At 39.7% G+C, this 24175-nt stretch overlaps 2 protein-coding genes across 9 annotated transcripts in view; one reads left to right on the forward strand and one right to left on the reverse strand.

Moving 5' to 3' along the window:
• Nucleotides 1-19133, forward strand: part of RCBTB2 (RCC1 and BTB domain containing protein 2) — a 33547-nt gene extending 14414 nt beyond the window's left edge. For all 8 annotated transcript variants that reach the window (XM_063392106.1, XM_063392103.1, XM_063392105.1 and 5 more), the window contains exons 7-13: nt 613-720; nt 3212-3354; nt 5088-5278; nt 8200-8326; nt 11364-11500; nt 12107-12237; nt 15544-19133. In XM_063392106.1, coding sequence (XP_063248176.1) covers nt 613-720; nt 3212-3354; nt 5088-5278; nt 8200-8326; nt 11364-11500; nt 12107-12237; nt 15544-15684 — 978 coding nt within the window. In that variant the 3' untranslated portion in view covers nt 15685-19133. The remainder of the gene's footprint in view (nt 1-612; nt 721-3211; nt 3355-5087; nt 5279-8199; nt 8327-11363; nt 11501-12106; nt 12238-15543) is intronic.
• A 1059-nt stretch (nt 19134-20192) lies between these two features.
• The window catches only part of RB1 (RB transcriptional corepressor 1), a 70125-nt gene continuing 66142 nt past the window's right edge, over nt 20193-24175 (reverse strand). Inside the window, exons 24-27 of the mRNA XM_063392098.1 lie at nt 23961-23991; nt 23492-23637; nt 23189-23238; nt 20193-22220 (exon numbers count right to left, since the gene is read on the reverse strand). Of these exons, the coding sequence (XP_063248168.1) occupies nt 22147-22220; nt 23189-23238; nt 23492-23637; nt 23961-23991 (301 nt within the window). The 3' untranslated portion in view covers nt 20193-22146. The remainder of the gene's footprint in view (nt 22221-23188; nt 23239-23491; nt 23638-23960; nt 23992-24175) is intronic.

Here is a 24175-nt window from a genome sequence, read left to right on the forward strand (position 1 = left end):
TGTCTCTCATACTTTTTTACGCTCTTTGCAAAGATACAAGGAGGTTTCAGAGTTCTTGTTTTTGATCATATCAGCTGATGATATTGGGCAGTATACATCTTGCTGGCTCTATTTCTCCAGACTTGAGTTTAGAACTAAGTAGTTATTGACTGCAGTAAAACATACGTCACTGAAATTATCAGAGCTCGGTATTTTTCCCTTTTTCTTATGTTTGGCATAAAGCTGCCTACTCAACCTGTTGTGCATAGCTTCCATTTTATACTTGTTCTAGTGTGTTTGCTTTTAGAAGGTTTTGGAATGAGAAATCAGCTCATTGAAAAAGGGAAGTATTATGCCAGATTTACTCTGCTGGCAAGCAGCCATATGAATCACTGATTTTCTGTTCTTCCTGTTAAAATATTGTAGTCCTACATAATCTAACTCCTAAAGAGCCTGGATGTGGAAGTTAAGAATTCTAGATGAGCACGTAACTGTCATTTTAAAGAAACGTGTGTGTATATATGTGTTTATATAGATAGGTGCATGTGTGAAGGTGTTTGTGTTTATGTAAAACAAAACAAAAAAAGAAGTGAATAGTAGCAAACAGCTAAAAGTCCCTGTCTCTGTTTCCAGGTCTATGTCTGGGGGTACAATGGGAATGGCCAGCTGGGGCTGGGCAGCAGTGGCAACCAGCCCACGCCATGCCGGATCGCAGCCCTGCAGGGCATTCGTGTGCAGCGGGTACGTCTGTGCTGCGCCGCCTCAAACCCCCAGGAACCTCTGCAAGGCTCCTGTGGGCAGCAGAGGCTGCCTTTGGAGGAGACGGTCCTTTGTTCAAAGTGACATCAGAATAAAAGATCCCATGTCCTAAAATGGGCCTCTGTCAACAGGGGAGAAACTGTGACCCTGTGGAGTTCAGTGGGAATTTTGCCATTGATTTCACTGAGGTCAGGATTTTACTTAAAGAGGACTAGACCATTAGAAATGTTTGTTTTGTTTTGTTCTTTGTTTCCTGTGAAAATTAATTTTAAAATTACTGCTGTTATTTTGGTGAAGAGCAGAGTCTTTCTAGGATATTCCATTCTTCATTAACCCCTGCTGCTTTTTTTTTCCTGAAAAAACACTGCAGTTTAGCATTTTGTCTGTCTTGCAGTCTGAATTTCATTTTAGAGCTGCACTCCAGCTACAGTGACTTATTGGTGCTTGGAGTATGAACAAATTGCTTTCCACTGCATTTGGCTGACATTTGGTATGATTCCACAGTTAGTCTTGACCTTTGAAAGTTACTTGCAAACTGATGACTTCTTTTGGCTAATAAGAAATATTTAAAGTGACTGCAGGACTGATACTGAAAGTTTTTTAATTATTTCATGCAAAATAGAGGATACTGTCAGGAAAATGATACAAGCTGTTAGAAAACATTGGTTTTGGAACCTAATGAAAATTTGGAAGAGCATTTTGAGCTTTGGATCCTATTTATTGCGTTTGCTCAGGAAAGCTATGGATTTTTTATGTCTTTTAAAAGAAACTCATTTAATGACATAATTCCACATTCAGTGCCTAGGATGTAGATGGTAGCTTTGCTGGTAGAAACTACTGTTGGATAGTAACATAATAAAGTGAGTATTATGTTCCCGTGTATTTATTCTTCTGTTTAGAGAGTGAATGCTCCAGGAAGTTTGGCTTAGATTCTATTTCCATCCACTGCATTTGCTTGATATTGATTAATACCATGTTGTAGCTGTCCACTGAGTAAATAACTTGATGTTTTATTTCATTTCAAGTACATCACATGTATCATGGATGTCAGTGGAGTATATGTGTTTATGGTGTATCTTTGCAGATCATATAAGGATAGGTGTAGCCGAGCTCTGGTAAGACCGGGGACTAGAGTAACGTGAGACCAACCAGTATGGTTTCCAGCACGAACTCCGCTTTATTCCGCGAGATGGCCGGTTAAGTACAGAGCGAATAGTTTACAGTTAGCAGGTGCACTGTGATAGGCGGTGAACATACAGAAGTATGTAAGCAATCTAGGGTTAAGGTAGCTACGGAGATTCAGTGCCATTACCTCTATGCTGCGAGCGGCCATACCTTAACACATACCTAGTAGGAGATAAGTTTATCTGCTACTACGTATGCTGAACGTTCTGCGGCCTACTAGACCCAGGCCTGAGGCCTAGTTCGGCCTAGTTTGGAATAGCTCAAATGGTATCTGTGAGCATATCATGCCCACGATACCTGAGAAACTCGGCCACAGATAGGTGAGGTAGTTATGAGCCATGTAGACTGGTTTTTGGTAGCTGTCTATCTGTACGAGGTCACATTATCTCCTGCAGGGCAAGACTGTTGCTGTGGTGTTGCCACTGTGTATCTGTCTGTGTGTGGGACATCTGCTGCCTATACCAAGTGAATTTTTTGAACAATCCGACGTGAGGAGGCAGCTCAGCATGACTGAGGAGCTTGCTACAAGAGGTTATGATGCAGCTGTGTGCTGCCATCGATATGGAGAGTTTTGTCTCTTCCCTCTCTTTCCTGGCTGATTGCTCTTGTTGCTTATCTTGCGTGGTTCTCAGACCATACTGTGAGAGTTTCCTTCCAGTGATCTAAGTTTAGAGAATCACAGAATGGTCTGGGCTGAAAGGGGCCATAAAAACCATCCAGTTCCATCCCCTGCCATGGGCAGGGACACCTTCCACTAGACTGAGTTTCTCAGAGCCCCAGTGAACCTGGCCTTGAGCACTTCCAGGGATGGGGAGTGATCTCAGCAGAGGCTCCTCTGAGCACTAGAGCTGGCACAGGGAGGGGACAGTTTTGTGTGGCTGTCAGTCAGGGACGAGAGGGTCAGACAGGGAGACCTGAGCTGTTTTTCCAGTGGTAAAGCTATTCATATTAGACCAGTTGCCCATGGAGCAGGGTCAATGTAAGACAGACAATCTGCACTTTTCTGCATATTGTTCAAATTTGTCATATAGCTTTCCTTCTTTCTCGGTTTCCAGCTATTCTTTTTGCCCTCCTCTTGAGATTATCTGTCAGGGTTTCTCATTGGTAATTTTTTTCCCAAAGTCACCTCATCTACTTTCCTTTCACTTTTAATAAACTTACCTTCATTTGTAATTTTTACAGTAGTATAGAATCAATGGCATTAAACCTATAGCATAAGATGCATCTATCTGTATTAACTTACTTTTACATAAAAATGAGATTTTCTTCTTTTTATTATTCCTTATAGGTTGCCTGTGGCTATGCACATACATTAGTGCTAACAGATGAAGGTCAGATATATGCCTGGGGAGCCAATTCATACGGCCAGTTAGGTACTGGGAATAAAAGTAACCAGTCTTACCCTACAACAGTTAATGTGGATAAGGACAGGTAATACTTACAGTCTTGAAATCAGACATTGGTTGACATACTCACAGAAGAACTACATAAAATTATGGTATTTTTAATCTTTTTTTTTTTTTTTTTTTTTTTTTTGGGAGAAGGAGCCTTTAATTTTTTGCAATGGTTCATCTGCTAAATGTGAATAGAATTTTCGCTGAAAGTACTTGAATCTGCCCCATAACCATTTCTGTGAAAGAGAAACTGAATATTCTGAGCCTGAATATGCTATTTTCTGCTTCGGCTCACACTGTACTTTAGAGGCCTTAATTGCAGTTACCCTTCAGTGGTGTAGTTTCATTGCTTGAAATCAGCAATAAAGGCTTTATTGTCTGTTAATATAAATTGTGTTTTAATATGCTACCTCTGACAAGAAGTGTACTCAGGAAAAGTGAAGGGTGGACATCTGCAATTTGTGTTACTTCTGCCATTAAATCTGGCTCATGACGCAGAAGAAAGGGAGGAGTTGTTTCTTGGTATTGTTGCCTAAAAATTAAGCTTCAATTTTTGCAAGTTAAATATTTTCCTCTAGGTCCTTGAGGGGCACTGGGGCAGTTTTCTCTGTTGCTTGTGTAAAGCCCAGTATGTATATGGTCATAAATCTTGATTTTGGTCTCCTGTTGTGAATAAGGAGAGTGAGATGTTCTTCTTAACCCTATGTCTGAGTACATCATTGTGAGGAAGTGGCATCGCTGCTGTGGTGTGATGAGACATGGCCTGATCTTGAACGTTGCTATTTATTTGTGTTTTTTCTTCAAATGTTAGTGATTTTTTCCAGACACTTTAGCCACAGTTAAAATGTTGCAATCATAATTTAATACAAGTTTGAATGTTGCATGCTGCCTTTGCCTTTTGTTGGTCAGAATATGAATTCTTGGTGTCAGTGAAAATATTGCCTCACTAAAACCTGCAGATTTTTGCATACAGCTTTAAGCAACTTGTTTCCCTGCCATTATCCCCAGGCAGCTGAGAACACAAGTAAACAAGCAGTAGTTCAGACTGCAAAACAGTCGATTGTGTAATGCTGTACACAGTGGGAGTTTTGAGGTCCTAAATCAACCTTAGGATTAGAAACATAGCCTAGCTGAAAGACACTTAGAAACAGCTTTAAGTGCTGTTTGGTTCTAAATTTTAATTTTCAAAATGGAAGTCCTTTAAACAAAAGCCATAGTAATTATATGAGTAAGAAGAAGTATGTTTAACTTGTTGGTTTATAAAGTTACCAATAAGCAAACAGAAAAAAGGCTTTCATTATCTTTCAATTATAAGCCAAAAAGCAATTTTTATTTTTTTTAATGCCTTCTCATTTCCTTCTTCATTTTCTCCAAGTGTTTGTTCTCTACAACTTAATACAGCCATTCACCTCACTGCCCAGCACCACCAAGGGCATTCAGAGGCTTGAAACTCATCATAGCTTTGCTTGAGAGAGCGGAGGGGTCAGCAGAGCATGTGCTGCAGCAGATGCAACTCTTGCTCTGCTGCAGCACTGGCTGCTCACTCCCAAGGTGCTTTTCCAAAGAGAAACTTGGAGTGCGCGCTGTTTGCAGAAACACTGCCGGCCCGTTTAGTTTTGCTGTGTATGACCGGAAAGCGTTCTTGCTTACATGCATGCCTAAAAGTACGTCATGCACTGGGGAAAGACAGGAGGCAGTGGCTTCTTGACTGCGATTTGTTCTTAGTGGGAGTAACTTGCTTTTTCTCCTTTTGTTCGCTTGTGCCCGCAGGGTTGTGGAGATCGCCGCCTGCCACTCAGCGCACACGTCGGCGGCCAAGACGCAGAGCGGGCAGGTGTACATGTGGGGCCAGTGCCGGGGGCAGTCCGTCACCTTCCCCCACCTCACCCACTTCGCCTGCACCGACGACGTGTTCGCCTGCTTCGCCACCCCGGCCGTCATGTGGCGCCTGCTCTCCGTGGGTCAGCTGGAATTCTTTTTTTTTTTTATTCTGGCACCTTTTAAGCAGAATCATTGGTTCATAAAACAGTTGCGTGTACTGGAAGCCTAAACACAGTTTCTCACAAAAATTTACACTGCAGAGTGTAGTCAATAATGACGTGTTACATATGCGTAAGTGGTAATATGGAATTGTAAAAAACTGCTGAAGCCTGATGGCAGTGCTAAATAATTGTTTGTTTTATTGATGTGGCCTATGTCTGTGAGGAAATGCCTCAGGTTTGGGGAGGGTTTTTTTGTGTAACCTCATCTGTATGTGACTGTCCAGTGGCTCTGGGTGGAAAAGCTGAGTTTGAATTTGGAGATTTGAGGAAGCCATGCAGAACATTTAGGAACTCTGAAGCTTTCTTTGGTGCCCTTAAGCAGACTACTAGGGATTGAGGGATCCGAATTCCCATGTTGTGAATTGGCTACAAGCACTCAGTCTCATCACAAGTCATCATGACCTGGTCTTCTGAAGAGATGAATTGCTGGGTCTGAGATGTTTGATTAACATTAAGATCTGTCTTGCTGGCCTTGACTAGAAAGAGTTAGATATATAATTTTGGCTACCAGAGAGCTCATTCTTCAGCTACAATTTAATCCCTAGTGGTTTCTGATAAATTTGCTGGGTGTTGTTGGGGTTTTTGTTTGGTTTGTTAGCTTGGGGGTTTTTGTTGTTATTGGGGGGGGGGTGGGGTTTGTTAATTTGTTTTGGCTTGTTGTGGGTTTTGTTTATTGTTGTTCTTGGGGGGGTTGTTGTATTTGTTTATTGTGTGGTTTATTGGGGGTTTGGGTTTTTTTGACCTTGACTCTTGGGTCCTTTGGAAATAGCGCTACAACACTTTTGCAACATTGTACCAAAGCATAAGGTGAATCCTTACAGGAGGAAAAGTTACTTTAATTTTAAACAAAACAAGTTTCAAATGCACTTTCAGAGCCAGTTTTTCATATGTGCCAAGTAGTCTCTCCAGCATCCTGGCAGTATTTGGGAGGTCTGAGCAGGCTTCCTTACAGGATAAAGGATGCTGGCTACCAGGCCCTTGTCATGTCCTCTGGGTTGTTTTAGTTGGGTGCCTCTGTGCTGGTTTCAGTTGTGCCTTCTGCACACTCCAGGAGCTGAGGGTGACTGGCCTCATCATCCTGTCCCACCCTGGCAAGCTGTCAGGACTGACTCATTGTTGTTTATCATCTGATTCATGCATGGTGAGAATCCTCAGGCAGCTGTGTCCTGGAATCTTACAACTGCTGACCTGTATGCCATGGACATCTGCCATGCTTACTGCCCTTCTCTGTCCTTTTTATTTTGGTGCTTCCACACCCAGGCATTCCCATCCTCTCCATGTTTGTGGCAGTTCTAACATTTCTAATACAATTCTTAGCACTGGCTGCTAAGGAGTTTTCTTGGGTTTGTGCCTTGTCAGTGGGAACTGCCTCCTCATTTCCTTCCTCAGGTTCCTCCTTCCCTGCTATAACAAATAAAAACATCTGGTTTCCCTCTAAGCGTTTCAAAGCTGAACCCCACTATATTTGGTTTTCCTCTGATAGCTGTAGAAGTCAACTGGAGATGTGTGTTGGTGGATATCTGGATTGCCAGTTAACTTTAAAGAAGAGTTTTAGCTTTGCATTAGTTGCTGAAATGCTTGCTTGTTTATCTAGCAGAGGTCTGAATAAATAAACCACATGTTGTACAAAATAAGAGCTAACGAAATATTTTTCAGTATCACTGTTTCAGAAATATTTCTTCTATTTTTTGTCACTATATTTGATTTCTTTCTCCCCATCCATTTTACCTGTACCTACCCAAATTGTGTATACCTGACATTCTCTAAGGGAAATGCAAAATGACTGTGCTAAACGAAGTGTAATAGTGTCAAAGTGTATGTGTGTTGAACTTGTTCTAGAGCTTGTGGAGAAGGTCTTCCCATTTCCAGCAGAATACTATTCTAATGTCTAGCTTGATAGGTCACAGGACCTAGCATTTATGTAATTTTCTGTAGAGAACAACTTATTACTGACCCACAAGATCTGTGTAAACCCATAATGTGTATTTATCTGGTAAGAAGACAAAATGTTTGTCCCAGTTAAGAATGGCATTTTAGGGTGGAGTGGGTTGTTGATTTTTTTAGTAGCATTAAAGAATAGGGTTCTCTGAAGCTAGTGATGGAGATTTGGATCAGTTCAGGAGGTAAAAATTTTGTATGCAGATAATGGATGACTTTTCAAAGCTGTGGTAACTTTATAATGCAAATATCATGTGCACAGTGAGGTATACAGACATGACACAAACGGGAATATGCAGACATTTGATACACTGTGCTTCTAGCACCACTGAGTCTAGGGAAAGCTGTTCTTTAGAATAAACTTGTAAGTGTTGGTATTTACTTTTAGGGACATTGCACTGGGCAGTTTCACTGCAAACCAATATGCTGTTTCTGTAATAGATTGATTTTTGTTGTAATCTAATATCTCCTGATGGGCGCATTTCAGAAAATTTTATTATGATTTTTTTATTGATCTTTTAAGTATCTTATAATAACTAAGAGTTTTAATTTGACATAATTTGCTCAGTACTGGTTGATAGTATTTTCTATCATATGGAGCAGTAAGCTTCTGTGACTGTTAACTTTTTTTTTCCTAGCCTTATATAGATGAGTTAAAGGAGTAGAATTCACAGGTCTTTTAACAGAGATATTTGCTTGGAGCAGGAAACTAGAAAGGACTGAAGAAAGCTGTCCTTTTTTTTCCTTTTCTGGCCCATACAGAACACATGGCTGCTGAGGGGTTTTACTAGCCTTAAGGAGATGTATTTATTAAGAATGTTAATTGCTGACAGATACCTAGAATATTGTAGTGGGAGATATTTGTATTGCTTACTACTTTATATGTCCCCTATTTATTCTAGAGCCTGATGACCATCTAACAGTAGCCCAGTCACTGAAGAAGGAATTTGACAACCCTGAAACTGCAGACCTGAAGTTCCTAGTGGATGGAAAATACATTCATGTTCATAAAGTTCTTCTCAAAATTAGGTAAGGAACAAACCTATAAATAGCATAAACTAAATTGTGTAGTGTAGTCCACTGTGCTGAGTCATCACTGCAAAAAATTATTGACTTATTCTTAGAAATTCCCTTTTCCCTGAGTCAGGGATTCGTCTGCTGTTCTTCACTGTTACTCTGTGTAATCATCAAACATGTTGCTCTGCTACCTGCTTTTCCATCACTTCCCTCCATCTGATATTTATCCTCCTTTATGCTCCTAAATGGTCTTGACCTTGATTTCCAATAACCTTTTTCTGCCAATAACCTTTTTCACTTCCTTCTGCTGTCTTCTCAGTAGTTACAAACAGTTTTTTTCTCCTTTATATGCTTGGATTCCTCTACCAGAATGATTGGAGGGGGTTGTGTTTATTCTTGGCACTCTTTCCTTCCATAGGACCCTTCAGTTGTTTCAGCAACTTCGGTAGGTGCTGTCCAGCTGATCTTTTTTCCCCTTTTATGACAGATTTCTTGTTCTACATGTTTTAAACATTCTTATCAGTGAGTCTGCCTTTCAAGCTGGTTTTTTTTTTTCCATTTTTACAACTTTTTGCAAGTTAAGACTACTTTACATTGAGATTTGACATAGGCAGATCTACAGAATGATCTCGTTATTAACATGCAGAGAGATTAATTGGTTACTGCAGATGTTTCTCTGTGGTATTAGAGACACTGCTTTAGATCTCTTCTGCCTTGCCAAGTGCCTCTGCTTCATCCTCCTCATTGTTATAAGTTTTTTTTTCTCTTTGCTATTTTTTCCTAAAATGCTTGGCTATCTCACTCAGCTTATCACCACTTTCATCTTCCTACTTCTGCTCCTGAGTCCTGTTAGTGATTTCTTGTATATTACTGTGTAAAATTAAATTTCCCTACTAATTCTTGCCTGTCCTTGTTTTTGTTGGGATTTTTTTCTGCTCTCCTCTTACTGCTCTGATTATTGGTATTATTTTTATCTTCCCTTTGCTGGTTTCGTTGTTTGGACATTACACTTGTGGCTACAGTCCATCCTCTTCATTTGGAATACCGTGTGTTCTCCATCAGATACCACACCAAATCTTGTGTGTGCCCCAAATGTTCCTGAGGTTCATTTTCCTGATAATCAGACTATATGTAGCTTTCCCTTATTTCCTTTTTCTTGCTCTACTTTTCTCAGATTATATGGCATTCTGTGAAGGAAATATGTCTAATTCTAAAATGGATTAACATATATGGTGTTACTAAAATATTGTGAAGGAATAATAAAGCATCAGGCACAGTCTGTAGAATGAATATTTTCTTTACTGTCATGATGCAAGTGGATCAAAATATTTAAAAAGGTGTTTGGCAACATTTGGCCTCTTCTGGAGCATTGTCATGAACTCAGTGCTGATAAAAGTTCCTTTTCATTGTTCAGTCATTTCTTTACTGCTCATGAGGACTTCTTTCCATCTTGTTCTATTTCTGTTCTTGAACTGGATCCCACTGTTGGTGGTTATTGGCTGGCAGTGGTGGAGAAATGTCAGGGAACACCCCGTGGAGTGAGAGCAGCCCAAGGCCAGCGCTGCCTGCAGGAACAGAGACGTCGCAGTGCGCGGGTGGCGTTTGGCAGCTCCGCATTCAGCCAGCCACAGCTGGGTGTCTGGGCTGTGTCTGCTGAGCAATAGTGACAGGGAGAGAGACACTCAAAGGATGAGTCACTCCAAGATGCTTTGCAGCCTGGAGGATGTGTGCTAACCAATCTTTATTTTCATTTACTTATTAATTTTCCAGGGATCAATGTGTACCATCTTCTCTCTGACTTTAGTGTGGTGCCATTGGGGCACAGAGCATTCCCAAGGTCTGGTCCACGCTGGATGGTTGGCATGGTCACCACTGCTTAATGTGGGGCTCTGGGAAGCAAAACAATGAGGTTTTGTCTGCCTCTCCCAATGCCAGAATGTGGTAGAAGATGTGGCAGGAGCTAGATAATTGCTTCTATTTTTTTATGAATTTGACAAGAGGTTCCATTATTTTATTAAAAGCCCCAAAATACTAAGATAAAAAAATGCTTTCAATAAGCAGTAAAATGTGAATAACTTAAATCATTAGTTAAATAATTATTTTTCATTTGGATTTAAGTCATACTGTCCTTACATTGTAGTTTTGTCTCAGAGACATTAAAAGGAAACCATCCTACTTTTTACAGGAAAGTTTGAGTAAAATAAGAGAAAATTCAGATGTAGGAGAGTTACAATTTGGTGCAGTACAAAGGAGTACGATAAAATTGTGGTTGTTATAGAAAACATGGAGAAATTGCCAAAAGTGGAGATGTTCATTTTTATCAACAGAAATTTTGAAAACAGTGTGCACATTAGGACGCTTTTTAGGGAACAGCAAGTTACAGCGCATTGTAAATTAATGTGAACTATTATAACTTGTAATATGTATTGGAACTTGAAGCTTGCAGAATACAGCTACCAAAGGCAGTGCTTTGTCCTCGTTTGTATCTGTCACAAAAGTATTCAGCTTGTAAGAAAAAGGTGATGAAAGATCTGAGAGTGTCTTCACTTTCAATAATTTAATCCGTGAACGTAATGATTAATGCTAAATTGTGTATGGACTCTGACACTGGAATAAATTGTATCTAAAATTATTAATAATTTCCCTCTTCATGAGGAAATGCTGGAGAAATCTGGGTCAAATCTCAGAAATATCTAAGTTAATTGTAAACTTTATCTGCTACAAGACAGGTAATAAAATTGATTGTTAATGTATAATGTATTTAAGAAAATGGTGTCAAAACTAGATGGATAATCCTTGTAGATATTGTAAGCAGAAACAGAGCCAGCCATAAAGTATTAACAACAGAAATAAAATTCTGAATTATATACATCAGGTTTATAAGGCTTAAAGAAATGAACATATTCAAAGCAAGAAATCATGTAGCTGGAGGTTCTGCTTGTGTATTTAGTCTGTTAGGACTGATCTGGTTTTTTTACCAACTTCTTGCTGCAGTTCATCTTTCAAGCTTAACTCTTTACAGTGCACAATCTTTGTTCATGTTTTGTAGGTGTGAACATTTTCGCTCCATACTCAATAATGATGATGAAATTATAGAAATGAGTGAATTTTCTTACCCTGTTTACCGAGCCTTCCTGGAATATCTGTATACAGACAACATTAGGCTCCCTCCTGAAGATGCAATAGGTATTTGCCATAAATGGAAATGACATCAGATTATTGTTTTTGAAAAGTTCAATCTGTGTGTCATTGTGGGGTAAGGAAAGCAGGGCTTGTTAATTTTAGTTTCATTAGCACTTAAATCTTGAGTTTGGCAGGTGTCAGGAAGAAAGGATGCAGCAGCAGGAAATATGCCCAAGGAGAAGGAGTGGTGGGCATGCAATGAGATCAAAGGTGAAAAGTTTTCAGAAAGAACTCACTGTTGCTCTTATTAAGAACTTTCTTTTATTTAGAAAGGCACTAATGCCATCCTGAAACTTTACTTATTTGAGTAGCTGTAATTATTTTTGATCCTGAATGAAAAGGGAGCTCTTCCTTGTATGAATTTAAGAGGATGTAAGTCAGTAACTGATGTCCAGAATGAGAACAAGAGAGCAGAACACTTGCATAGTAATAAAATGGTTCTTTTTTGATAGGTCTGTAGGGGACCTTAAAAAATGCACACAACATCTAGGGAAAAAACAGAGCAGGTGTTTGATTAATTCAGCCTAAAACAAAAGGGTGATTAATTAATTTGCAAAGACACTAATATCTTTTGCAGCAGAGTAGTTAAAGCTGTATACTTTTTCACAGGGCTGCTAGATTTGGCAACACTGTATAGAGAAAACAGACTGAAAAAGCTTTGCCAGCAAACGATCAAACAAGGCATTTGTGAAGAGAATGCCATTGCTCTTCTTTCTGCCGCTGTCAAGTACGAAGCTCAGGTAAGAACTTCTCTTCAGGTAAGCAGTTGTTTTCTGAGAAATGAAGCTGCCTAATGTAAACATGACTATATTTAACTGATGAGGCATGATTACTGTAATTTCCCTTTCTGGCTTAACAAATGTTTGTTTTCCCCTTTTTACGCTATAAAATAAAAATTAAAAATCCCAGTTTAGTGTTTTCTTCCTGCCCTTTTGGCTTGCCTGTGTGAGTCAGGGTTTTTAATCTGTTTCCTTCCTTGTCATGTGCCATGGCAGGGCATGGCATGTAAATCTCTCATTGCCATTTATATCTGTGCCTTTGGATTTTGCCCTTTCACTCCCTGAGTTCTCCACCTGATCATTTTGTCTGCCGCTATCTGGTACAGCCATTCTGGTGCTGACTTTTACAGGAAGTGGGAGAATTTACCTGTAAAGTCCCTGCATGTTTATACTTGTGCTTGTATTTAAAAATCCACTTTTGCAGTACTGTTTACAATGAATTATGCTGACATGTAACAAATTACCTATTGTTAATACTTCCCCCATATCCTGTCATCTGGTCCGCCCTTGGTTCTGGAATGAGTCACCAGCACTCAACCTGTTATCCGTGGTTTTTTGGTAAACAAATACTTTCAAGGATATTTTCCTTTTCTCATCTTCTTAGTGCTGTGATGATTGTGGAAATAACTGTGTGGTGGGGTTTATTATTCAAAAAGTCTGCTTATGTATTTTAGATGTAGGGGACATTGCAATAAATAACTTTCAGGTATGGGAGGCAAGTGGGAAGAAGAGACTGAAACAAACAGAGTTAAAAATGTTGCAGTAGTCAGTGCTATATGGAGACAGTAAACTACAGGAGATGAATTTGTGTAGGAGTTGCAAAGAGGAGGCTGGAAGTCAGTGAGTTCTATGCATTGAAAGAGGGGACAACAAGAGATTAGTAGATGGTAAGAGTGCCAGCTCCAGTTACAAGGCATTTGTAATCCAGGTATCAGAAACAGAGGGTGTGGATGGCTGGGGCAAAGAGGAGTTGTGCTTTCAGTGTAGTGGGCTGATACAAGCTCAGCATAGCAGGGAAAACTGTACAGGAAGGCATGACCCAGTGGTTTGGTTATCTTAACAGCAGACTTTTCATTAAAATTTTATTCTGTAGTTTCTCCTCTTACAAGCTTTCCAAGATTTTTGAACATCTTCAAAGCAGAAGTACTTTTGATTGGTCTGTATTTGGTAAAATAGTTAAAGAGTAGTTCAAGACATGTTTAGGTGTGTTGTGAAGTAGTAAAACTAACCTGGACAAAGCACCAGAATTCATAATGCCTGAGACACAATAAAAGGGATTGGCTGGATAAGTACATGTTATCCTCCTTATCTTTCTGTGGTTCCGTGTTTTGCTCTTTTAAAACGTGTAACAGTTTAACACAATTGTCAGATGATGAATTGGTTCACCTGCCCTGGCTGCAGCATGTGCCAAATTCAGGAGTGCATTGTTGCTCTCCTCCCTACACTCACAGCTCAGAAAGGGATGGAAGAGCAGCAAAGATTTCTTTATCAAAGACATGGGGGTAGCCTCTGTCTAAGGAATCGTGGAATCAAACAGGATCTTCTAGTGTAATACATTAATATATTAACTCCTGTTTTGAGAACCCTATGGACTGTGTCAGGACTTCTGCAGAAAATTGCCAAAAGATGGATAATGAAAGAGGCCTCATATTTTGGATGTTTGAAAGATGGAATTCCCTTTTTTTTTTTTTTTTTGTCATTAAATGTGAACAATGCACATGAAAGATTATAGTGGTGTGTGACGTGCCGTTCGCATTGCAAATTAAATGAAGTCTGACTTGACCTCTGTATGGATTTGGATAGTGAAAATATTTTTTCCTGTCCTCAGAAAGTGCAGAGTTTCTGCTACAAGTTATTTTAAATCATATTTCTCATATACATTGTAGCAAAGTTTAGACTTATCATCTTCCATAACACAGGATAAAAAAGACAGTATTTTTTGAAACAGCAAAATGAGTGACCAGGATTTTCTGTAATCTATGGTTCTCTTCTTACCAGAAAAATGATAGGATTCTCTTCATACCAGAAAAATTAGCTGCTGATCATTTTAGCTAGCATAAAAGCTCACACATTGACAGTAAAGCAGCTCAGGTTCTGACAGTACTGTTTCAGAAGTCTGCTGGAACTTAAGGTGTCACTGTGTTTGATTGTCTATGTTTTTTATTTCCTCTGGTTTTTGCTGCTTCTGTTATCCTTCCTTTCCTATTTTCCCAGTAGCTGTTGATGAGAGACACTTGCTATACCATATTTCTTCTTCAAGGATATTTTGTGCTTCAGTTTACTCTTTAGTTACATCTTGAAACACAGAATCTTATGAAAAGTTTTCAAAAGGAAATGCTCAGGTAGTCTGCTGAGTGTCTTTCTACTATTAATCCCAGGCTGCAATGATTGTGTAGTCAACATAGAATCAAATTGGCATTGGTTACTTTTTGCTGTAACCCTTGAAGAGTTTATAGTTTATGGATCAATTCTGACTTCCTTGCTGCTGGTTCCAGCTCTGGCTGCAGAAGTTAGTTATTCTTCACAGCAAGTTGTTGCATAGGTCCCAACTAAAGGAGACTGAGCCAGTGCATGGAGAGAAGGATTGCCACTGTTGTGAGGTGTTTGAGTGGGAAGAATTTGCTGGTGCAATCCTGGATGTATGGCTTGATGATTTGTACCCATCCTGTGCTGAACAGCTGAGCATCCTCTTGCAGCGAGACCAGGACAAGACAGAACCTTTTGTGCTATCTGGGATCCCATTAGACAGAGGGATACAATCCTAGGTTTGCCATGAAAAACACATGTAACCTAACATGCAGTTTGTGTTCAGCAAGCATCATCACAATTTTCATCATATTTTGCTTCTATTTCCAGCATGACTAGCACATCTGCTGTTTTTACTAGACCACTACCCAATGCAGTGCAGGGAGGACAAGAAAGGAGTTAGTGATGCTCTAGTGGTTCTGTTTGGGGCAAGTTGATGGTTTCACCTGTTGTTAACTTTTCTAATGAATGTGTAGTAAATTCTAGTAAATGTGATGGAGTTCTAGAGTTGATTTAAGTGGCTACTCCTGTTTTCTCAAAGTGGGTTTATTGAAGAATTTGTATGAAAAAATTTCATCCTATCATTTGTGATACCATCAAAAGGATCAGAAAAGGAATTGCTAATAGGAACAACCTGATATATTCTCTGCTAATTAAATGACAGATTTGAAAAAAAATGATAATGTTAATAATTTTATCAGTCAATCATTCATATTAAAAATTACTCAAATTTGTTCCTAGGACTTGGAAGAATTTTGCTTCAGATTTTGCATAAACCATTTGACTGTTGTTACACAAACTCAAGGCTTTGCAGACATGGACCATGACCTCCTGAAAAACTTCATTAGCAAAGCCAGCAGAGTGGGAGCATTCCGAAATTGAGGTCTGACTACTACCAAGCTGAAGAGCATGTCCTCTTCCCTCCTGGAAATACTTCTCCTTTGGAGAACTACTCCGTGGTCAGAATGTGCAATGGCTTGGAAGGAAACTCTCGGTGTCCATCAGCTATGGGAGTGTGTAGAAGTCCACTGACATGTAGGCTTTGTTGTAAGGATGGCTACAGTGTGGTGACTGTTCATTGCCAACGGGCAGAAATTTAACACAAAAATCTAATGTAGTAACTACCCCTTTCCCACTCAAAGTCCAGCAAACTAAGCTTGTCATTATTTAGTCTGTCTAATGTTTTTTTAACAGTCTGTGTTTGGATTTTATGGGACAGTGACCTGTTTGCTGCTAAAACTTCCATAGTGTACTTTTGTCTTAAAACTCAGTTAATATGCCACAGTGGGCTTCTTTTTATAATCCAGTGAAGATACAAACTTGTTTTTCTGGACATATAGTAAAATAACCTAAGTTCTTTAGGATGAGAGGCTTTCTGATTTGTAGAAGGATATGTCTCACTTGGTGTTTATTTGGAGTTTATTTATGAGGAGCTTCAACAGGGTATTACAGTTTTGAGTTTCCAGCACTTGTCTCATTGTTCAGCCAGAATGCAAATTCCCTTTCCATCACACCGGGCACAGTCCCTGGCACCCCAGTGGAAGCACTCCCCAAGTTTGTCTGGGTGTGGATTGTCATGCTGTGAGTTTTACTGCTAAGAAAATCACCTAGTTACAAACCCAAACGAGATTTCAACAAAAGGAAGATCTGCTTGAGGCTTATTTATTCCTCTTTTACTGTCTCTCCTCAGGCAGATCAACTTCAAAAAAATGGAGAAAAAGGTGATTTTGAAGCAGTAACTCCAAATTAATTAAACTGTAAGAGTGAACTGACACTATATTCCAGATGGTGATAAAGGTATCTTGTCCAAGTGCAGCATTTCAGCTTCTCCTGTGGTCAGAGCTGCGAGATGACCACAGCCCTTTCCTTTCAGGGCTGTTCAGGAGAGAGGAGCTGCTCTCTGCACACGCCTCTCTCCCAGCACTCCTCGTGGTGGCTAAGGTAGAGTAGATGCTTCATTTCAAACTGGCTGAAGTGATTAAGGTGAAAACCCCACCAGTCCTGCACAAAGGAAGGTTTTACCCCATTACAGAAGGTGTAGAGCTCATGGAGCATTTACTTTAATTTTCCAACAGGTAACTGAATTAACCCTGGGAATTTAAGATTTTGACTGAGTGAAGTGAATTCAAGTACCTTTTGCAGTATCTTATGAATGGAGCAGACAAAAAGCTGGATGGCCAGGCTCAGTACACTAATATAATTATAGAAGTAGTCAAGCAATCTTTCTGCAGGTCCCTGCTGTGCCACAGCATCCTTCAGTGACCTTTTCTAATCCTCAAATGTGGTTTCTAAGAATTTCGTTAAATTATCATATCTTCATGTCTGAGGTGGAAGTAGCTGTTCTTTACTATATTGGAGGTTCATTTCTTAAACAATCCTGTTCTTTGAGGATGAGTAAGAGGAAAAAAGAGCAGCTCTGCAGAAATAGTGAGTAGTATCCCCCTTCACCCCAGGGCCTGTGGGTGTGAGTGGAAAGGTGCAGCATGCAGGTAGCAGAATTTACTTAGGAAGAGGGTGATGAGCAACTATTTCAGAACAGGTTGTGGGCAATATTTACTTGTGTTTGAGACACTGGCCTCAGACTCTCACTTAGATCATCTGCTGCTAACAAGCACATTCTGCCACCCCCTCACTGCTGAGTACCACTTCCTCCAGCAGTGTTAGGTCCATTCTTAGCAACTGCGTCAGTATTTTGTATTCAAACAGAAGTGGTCAAAACCTGTCCAATACATCATGCAGGTTCATCAGAAACACAGTGTTGCTGGGGGAGGAGATCAGTTTTGTTATGTTTATGTGGAGGAGCCCTTGACACCAGCACGCACACAGAGGTTACTGCAGACAGTCAAAGAGTGTCACTGTTTTACTGCCAACCCTATGTGCTCTAGCCCAGCACTGCTCCTACCAAAGCATGGACACAAAGGATTCTATGCAAGCCAAGGCTGCAGATCCCTGCTTAAGCCTGAGATGCCAGCTTCACCTGCCAGCATTGCCTCAAGGTTAGCAGTGCATGGAATGAGGGTGTACAACCACCTCCCAGCCTTGGGGCAGCAGCTGACACCAGCCCTGTCCCACCCACCCCGATGGCATCACACTGGCACACATCCACTCTCACTGGGAAAGGGAACCAGCTGGGCACCTCTGCCCTGGGACTGGCTTGGCAGTGGTCACTCCAGCTTTCCTAAGGTGTGCATTATTATCTCCATACCTTTTCTGTTGTTCCATTCAGAAGATTCAAACAAAAAGCTATAAATGTGAAATGATGGGGATCTGATCAGAAACCTTTTCTGGCTCTCTGGGGACACTGCTGCATGGAATGATAGCATGGAGAGGGACACCGCTCTCCTCCATTAGCTCAAGTTCATAATAAGGTGGTTGAACAGAGATCACAGCTGAAATGGCATGCTGCTTAACAAGACATTTTTGGTGTAATAGAACCAAGTGTCTTTTTTTTTTCCAATTTACTTCCTTCCTGCTCATTATTTCCAACCAACCATACACATTAAAGCCTACTTGCAATTTCAGAGTAATTGACAAAGCCTGTAATTTTGAGAAAAAGCATCTCTGGACTGAATGAGGGTGATTCTGAAGGTCTGATGTGTCAGCGTTGGCTTTTGTTCTGTATCATCTGACCTGGCTGTGCTAATGTTACATTCATAGAAACACTTATTTATTTAATTTTTTAAATTTTTGTTGCTTGTGTTCAAAAACCCCACCCTTACTGGCTTAGGTGGTTAAATGTGAGTGCATGGATGTAAATATGTGCTTGAAACACAACCATGGAACATTTCAGAAGAAGTTAAAGATGCATTTTACTGTTGTGAGACAGTCTGCAACAACCTTGTGTTTATGGAACTTGCAGGTTAAATACTTAATAAAGTATTGTTCTGTTTTAGGATACCACAGACAAAAGGTATTTATTAAAAAGTGAAAATTTAGTCAAGCAGAAACTGTGTCTGGGGTTTAAATAAGAGCAATGTTCCACTTACTAGAAAGGAATCTGGAAAGAAAAAGAAATTACATGGATAGGGTGAGCTGAAGGTTCTCCTAAGTTACTGAAGCTAAAAGCCAGCACTGCATTGTCATCTAGTACCCACCTGTAGAGTTTTGTTACAATGCTTGGTAACTATGTAAACTGCTGTTTTTATATGACCAGAACACTTTCCGTGGGCTTTCCCTGTAAAAACAAAGCATTTATTTGCCCCATAGAGGCAGGATTCATTGGCCACCACCCAATGATGTAGAAAGTTTACAGCCTGAATGTAAACTATATTTTTTTTTGTTTCTATGCAAGCTTACCTGGACCATTAATAAAAATGCCATAATATTTAAAACTGTTTGAGTGGGATTTTTTTTCCTTTCTTTTCAGTAAAAATGAAGAAAGTTTAATGCTTGTAGACTGAATTTATTGGGGGGGGGGGGGGGGGGAAGTAAATCAGATAATATTTCACAGAGGTACCTTGAAGACTGTTTGTGTTCTTCAGGAAGTCATTGTCACCAGATATCACATTTGTAAGCTGGAGAACTTCTTAATTGATTTCTTACAAAGAAATCAATGCCCTGGTGACTTAATAAACTGTGATTAATAAAATCATCCTCAGAACACCAATCATTGTTTCTTAAGCATATTTATACTATGACCAGCTTGTTGTATTTTAAAATGTTTCAGCTTGTACTGTGCGCTGGTATCACACAGAGTGCTCCAGCTGCTTCACATTTGATACAGGTGTCTTCCTGCAGCCACTGCTGTGCCCCAAAATGTGCACTTACACATCCCCTGTGCCTGTTCTGGTACCTGTGAGGAACTTGCTGTCTAGTACAAGTACAGCCCCTCTGCAGGAGCACTGCCTCAGCACAATATTCTAAACTTGCAAGTCCAAAGGCAGGGAGGAAGAAAAAAGCTCCTATGACACAAAAGAACAAACAGCATTTGGAAACAGTGGGCAGCAGCAAGAGATTAAGGTATAAAACATCAAATGAAGGGACTGGGAGTCAGCTCATCCACCTTCAGATGGCTACACAGCCAAGCCAATAGATTCAGTTCCCTTAAGCACCAGTGGAAAGGAAAGGGCCTTTAAAGGATTCAATTTACCTGACCTCATCTTACACCCAGGGCTTCAGCTTTCTACAGAAACTGAGGCTTGGTATTAAGCACCTAAAATGGCCATCACATTTTGTGCCCAGCTTCTGCTGTGATTCCAAATTTTCTTTTTTCCTGGAACAGTTTCAATATTCCAGGCCATTTTTAGTACAGCAAGGTCTTGCTCTAAGAAAAGTGCTGTCAAAACCAGTCAGATTTCCATATCTAATAAAAAGCCATTAGTTTCAATACATACTTATTTGGATAGGTACCATATGAAATCACCTAATATAAGAAAATCACTGACTATAAATCCTTTAAAAGTTATTTTATTTATCTTGAAAGGCGAGAAACTGATTAGTTGTATAAAATAATATTGTACATTTGATGTAAAGCCTTCAGTCTGAACAAAAAAAAAATACATTGTCCCAGTAAAGAAAGAATGAATCTGTTTAGATATTGGATTCTGTATCATCCCTCTAGTCAAAGAAGTGCTGTAACAGAGCTTACAGCCAGTGCACCCCAATGTTAACATATATCCTGTCTGTAAAACTGAAAAAAGTGAGAAAATAAACATAAGGTACTCTGGAAAGTTCTGCACATTTTTCAGTAAGAAAGTTGAAGCCATCCTGAGTCTAAAATACCCCTCAATATTATTTCAAAATTAATTTAGAGGTTTTGCTGCTCATAGAATTTTTAGTAGTTCTAAGGTTAGCTTTGAATCAACACAAGGATGGATCTTTAAAAAACTTCCTCCTGTAAGTACTCTAGGATCAGCTAAACAATCTGCAAATAAGCTCCCTGGAAGACACTGGTTTAAAATGTTTCTGTCCTGAATAGCACGCTTTTCTACTGTACCTGTTCTTAATTTAAGTAGCTGCAAAAGCTAAATTTCATAAAAATGGGTAATTTTAAAGCAAGAGAATTTATTTGCTTATATTTTAATCCACTGGAAATAAAACACGTGCTTTTGTTAATTGGCTCTTTCCACAAAACTTTGTTGTTGCAAGAAAAGTTCCAGTATCTGAATGAGTAACTTACAAATACAAAATATGAAAAAAGTATTGGATGGTTTTGTTTGAGTTTTTTGCTAGTTGCAACCATTCACAAGTTGCCCAGTTAACTGCCTGTTCAGTAAAGTAAGGCAGAAGTATTTTCCCAACGTGGATTCACCACATTCAGGTTTTTGCAGATGCTGCAGTAAGGCCGAAGGGAGATGCCCTGTGCATTTAGAGACCAGGCTGCTCTTACCTGGAACCCAGCTGGACACACTCAGCTTCCAGCTGTTTCTCAAGCTGTTTGGCTTTTTGGCTTGGCAAAATTGGAAATTTCAATTTTGGCTTGAAATTTCACCTAATTTTCACCTTCAATTAGGTGAAAATTTGAAGAAATCAAGAAAATTCACATCATTAGAATTTTGAAATCTTGTGTGTACCAGGTATGGTTTAGGTTTGCTGTTTTGTTCATTTTTTCCCTTTTAATACTTGAGATTTCCCAAGATAAGAAAGGGCACATCAGTTATTCTGCATATGGGAAGAAGCTTCTGCTTCTGGGAAGATGCAGTGTGGTGTTCTGGGATGAATCTCTATGGGATTCATACTCCATGAAATTCAAACTGAGGGACAGGGTAACTGCCCTCTGAAAGCCCTGAGAGCTGGGGAAGCAGAAGTACAAAATGCCAAGTGTTGGTTTCAGTAGTAAGGCTAGGAAATGAACTCACTTTGGATTCAGGTTGTACTCCTGAGGCGGGGCCCCTCCTCTGCAAGGCCCCCAGCTGCTGTCCAGTTCAATTTGATGGGAACTTGATGTGCTAATTATGAACAGAGACAGAAATCTTTGCAGTAACTAGCACACCTTTTTCAAAATCTGCAAGTAATGAAAATCTAAAAATCAAATCTAAGAAACAAAATTAGTGCATTTCAAATCATTCTAGCTAACATTTCATCTTTAGACATAAAAAATTCAATCCAACAAGACTGAACTGGCTTAAATCAGTAATGCTGCAACAGGAAATTCAGACACTTTCCAAGACTTTTTAAAAATCCTCAAAAAATGTATAAATTAAATTCAGTGGCTTACATTGTATATATGCTACATCATAAGGCAAAGTATCATGGAAAACATTTAACAATTTAAAAAGTACAAATGCTTTCAACTAGCAGTTTGGAATAAAAAGCAACTAAAAAAGCAACTCTATTAATGAATGCTGTAAAACAAAAACAATCTTAAGAGGGCTGGCAGTGCAGCCCCTGGTCCTGAGAAGAATGTCACTTTTCTTCACTGGCTGAGGTATCATTTCCATCATTTAGCTTCTGCTTTTGCATTCTTGTTCGAGTAGATGCTGCAAGAGAACCCAACAAACAAAAAGAATTAAATGTTTACTTCATAATTACTTTGGACTGATTATTGGAAAAGTTTGTAATGACACAAGGAATAGGGGTACATTATTCTATTGTAAACAAACCGAATCCCTCATTATAGGATGAACACCTAATTTTGCACTGTTCCAGCCATTCTTGCTGGATCTTACAGATCTTACGAAATTCCTTCCACCTGCTCACTCCAGTTCTCATTGTCTCTGTCCCCTCACTGTGTCCATTTCCATCCTCCAGGCAGGCAGATGGTCTGTGCCACATTGGGAATCTCGCCTTGTAGCCAGGCAGAGGCTGCAGGCTGAGCAGTGCCCACATCCCAGAGACAGCCTGCCCAGGAATGCCTCTTCCCTTCAGTGGCACACACCAATGCCACTGGACACAAGACACACTCTCCTCTTAACTTCTGCCGTAAGTAGACACTGACACATTTTCCCTAGCTTAAAATAAAGGAGAGGTGCCTGGATTCACAATCATATCTATCTCATACCTATCTTGATGAGCAATGTAATTTTTAATGGGCAAATCTGCTCAGCTGCAGAGCCAGGCCAAGTGTGCTCTTTCTCAGTATTGGAAAATACAATTCAGATGTGGGTTGGGGCCCTTTTGCTTTTCATGAGCTAGATTTGAGTTTCATTTCAGAACAGAAAAGTGATCCCATAAGATCTGAAACAAATGCTGACCCACAGTAGAAGAAAATGCAGTCTCACACATTTCCCTATAAAAGCAAAGCAACAAAAAACCTATGTATGGTTTTCCTGTGTACATAAATTTCTATTTTGTAATCTGCATTTTCAAGATTGTAGCAGCAAGTACAAAAGCTAAGCAAATTACCCAAATCACATTGGTGTTGAACTGTGTTTTCACCTGAGAGGGCCCAAACTCTTTTATCCAAGGCACTCAGTGCCCTGCAGATTATGAGAAAAGTAATACTCACTCATTTCTGCAAGCTTTTGTTGGAACTTGGACTCCTGGGGCAGGTGTTTGCTACAGAAAGAAAGCATAAGGTTAAGTAAATAAAAATAACTTTTTACCTTTGTAACCTAAACTTTTAATCAAGGGAAGTCATTTTTTGACATCAAAGCATGTAACTGAGGAGTTCTTGCTTCCATCTCTCATTTGATACAGCTGCTAAAGCTCCCAGACTAACACAAGATAGGATATCAGGAAGAAGTTAGGACGAAGGCCCTGAGAACCCAATATATGCAAGACCTCTGAAAAGCCCAGGACAAGCTCTCACCTTCCATCTGCCTCATCCTGGCCCTCAATATCGAAGCGCAGCCTCTTCAGTGGCTTCGGGGCAGCAGCACCGACGTCTGCACTGCGCTTCAGCTGGCCCTCACTGCTGCACAGCATCTGGTTTATCTTTTGAAACTTTTCAGAAGTCTGAAGTGACAAGAAAATAGGGAAAGATTTGCCAATAAATCCTGAAACCACTCCAACTTTCCAGATTGTCCACAAAAAAAATAGGAATTCTAAAACTCTGGAGTTTTAAGAGCCCTTATCTTGTGCCAAAGCAACTAAAATAAAATGCAACACATTTTGAAGGTGAAGCCTGGATATTTGAAAAGAGTTAACAGAACTTCCCTATAATTACTATATTAAATCAGATACACTCATTGGCCTGCTCTAGAGATGTGAGCAGGCTTTCCCATTCCTCCAAAAGTTACATGCATTTAAGACCAGACATCAAAGATGTTAAAACTCACCCCGAATGATTCTCCAATTGACACCAAGATTCTGCCAAATGAAGAAGAGAAGTTAAAGCTACATTTAACAATGACAGAAGCATTGACTAATTTGCACAGGTTAGCACAAGGCATTAACAAAGTCTCTTCCTCTCTCTCTCTCTGAGCTAACAGTGCAAATCTATACTGTGCTTTACTGAGTTGAGACATTTCTCTTTGAGCCAGTGAATGCTGAA

This window comes from Prinia subflava, chromosome 3 (assembly GCF_021018805.1).
Source record: "Prinia subflava isolate CZ2003 ecotype Zambia chromosome 3, Cam_Psub_1.2, whole genome shotgun sequence".
NCBI lineage: Eukaryota > Metazoa > Chordata > Aves > Passeriformes > Cisticolidae > Prinia > Prinia subflava.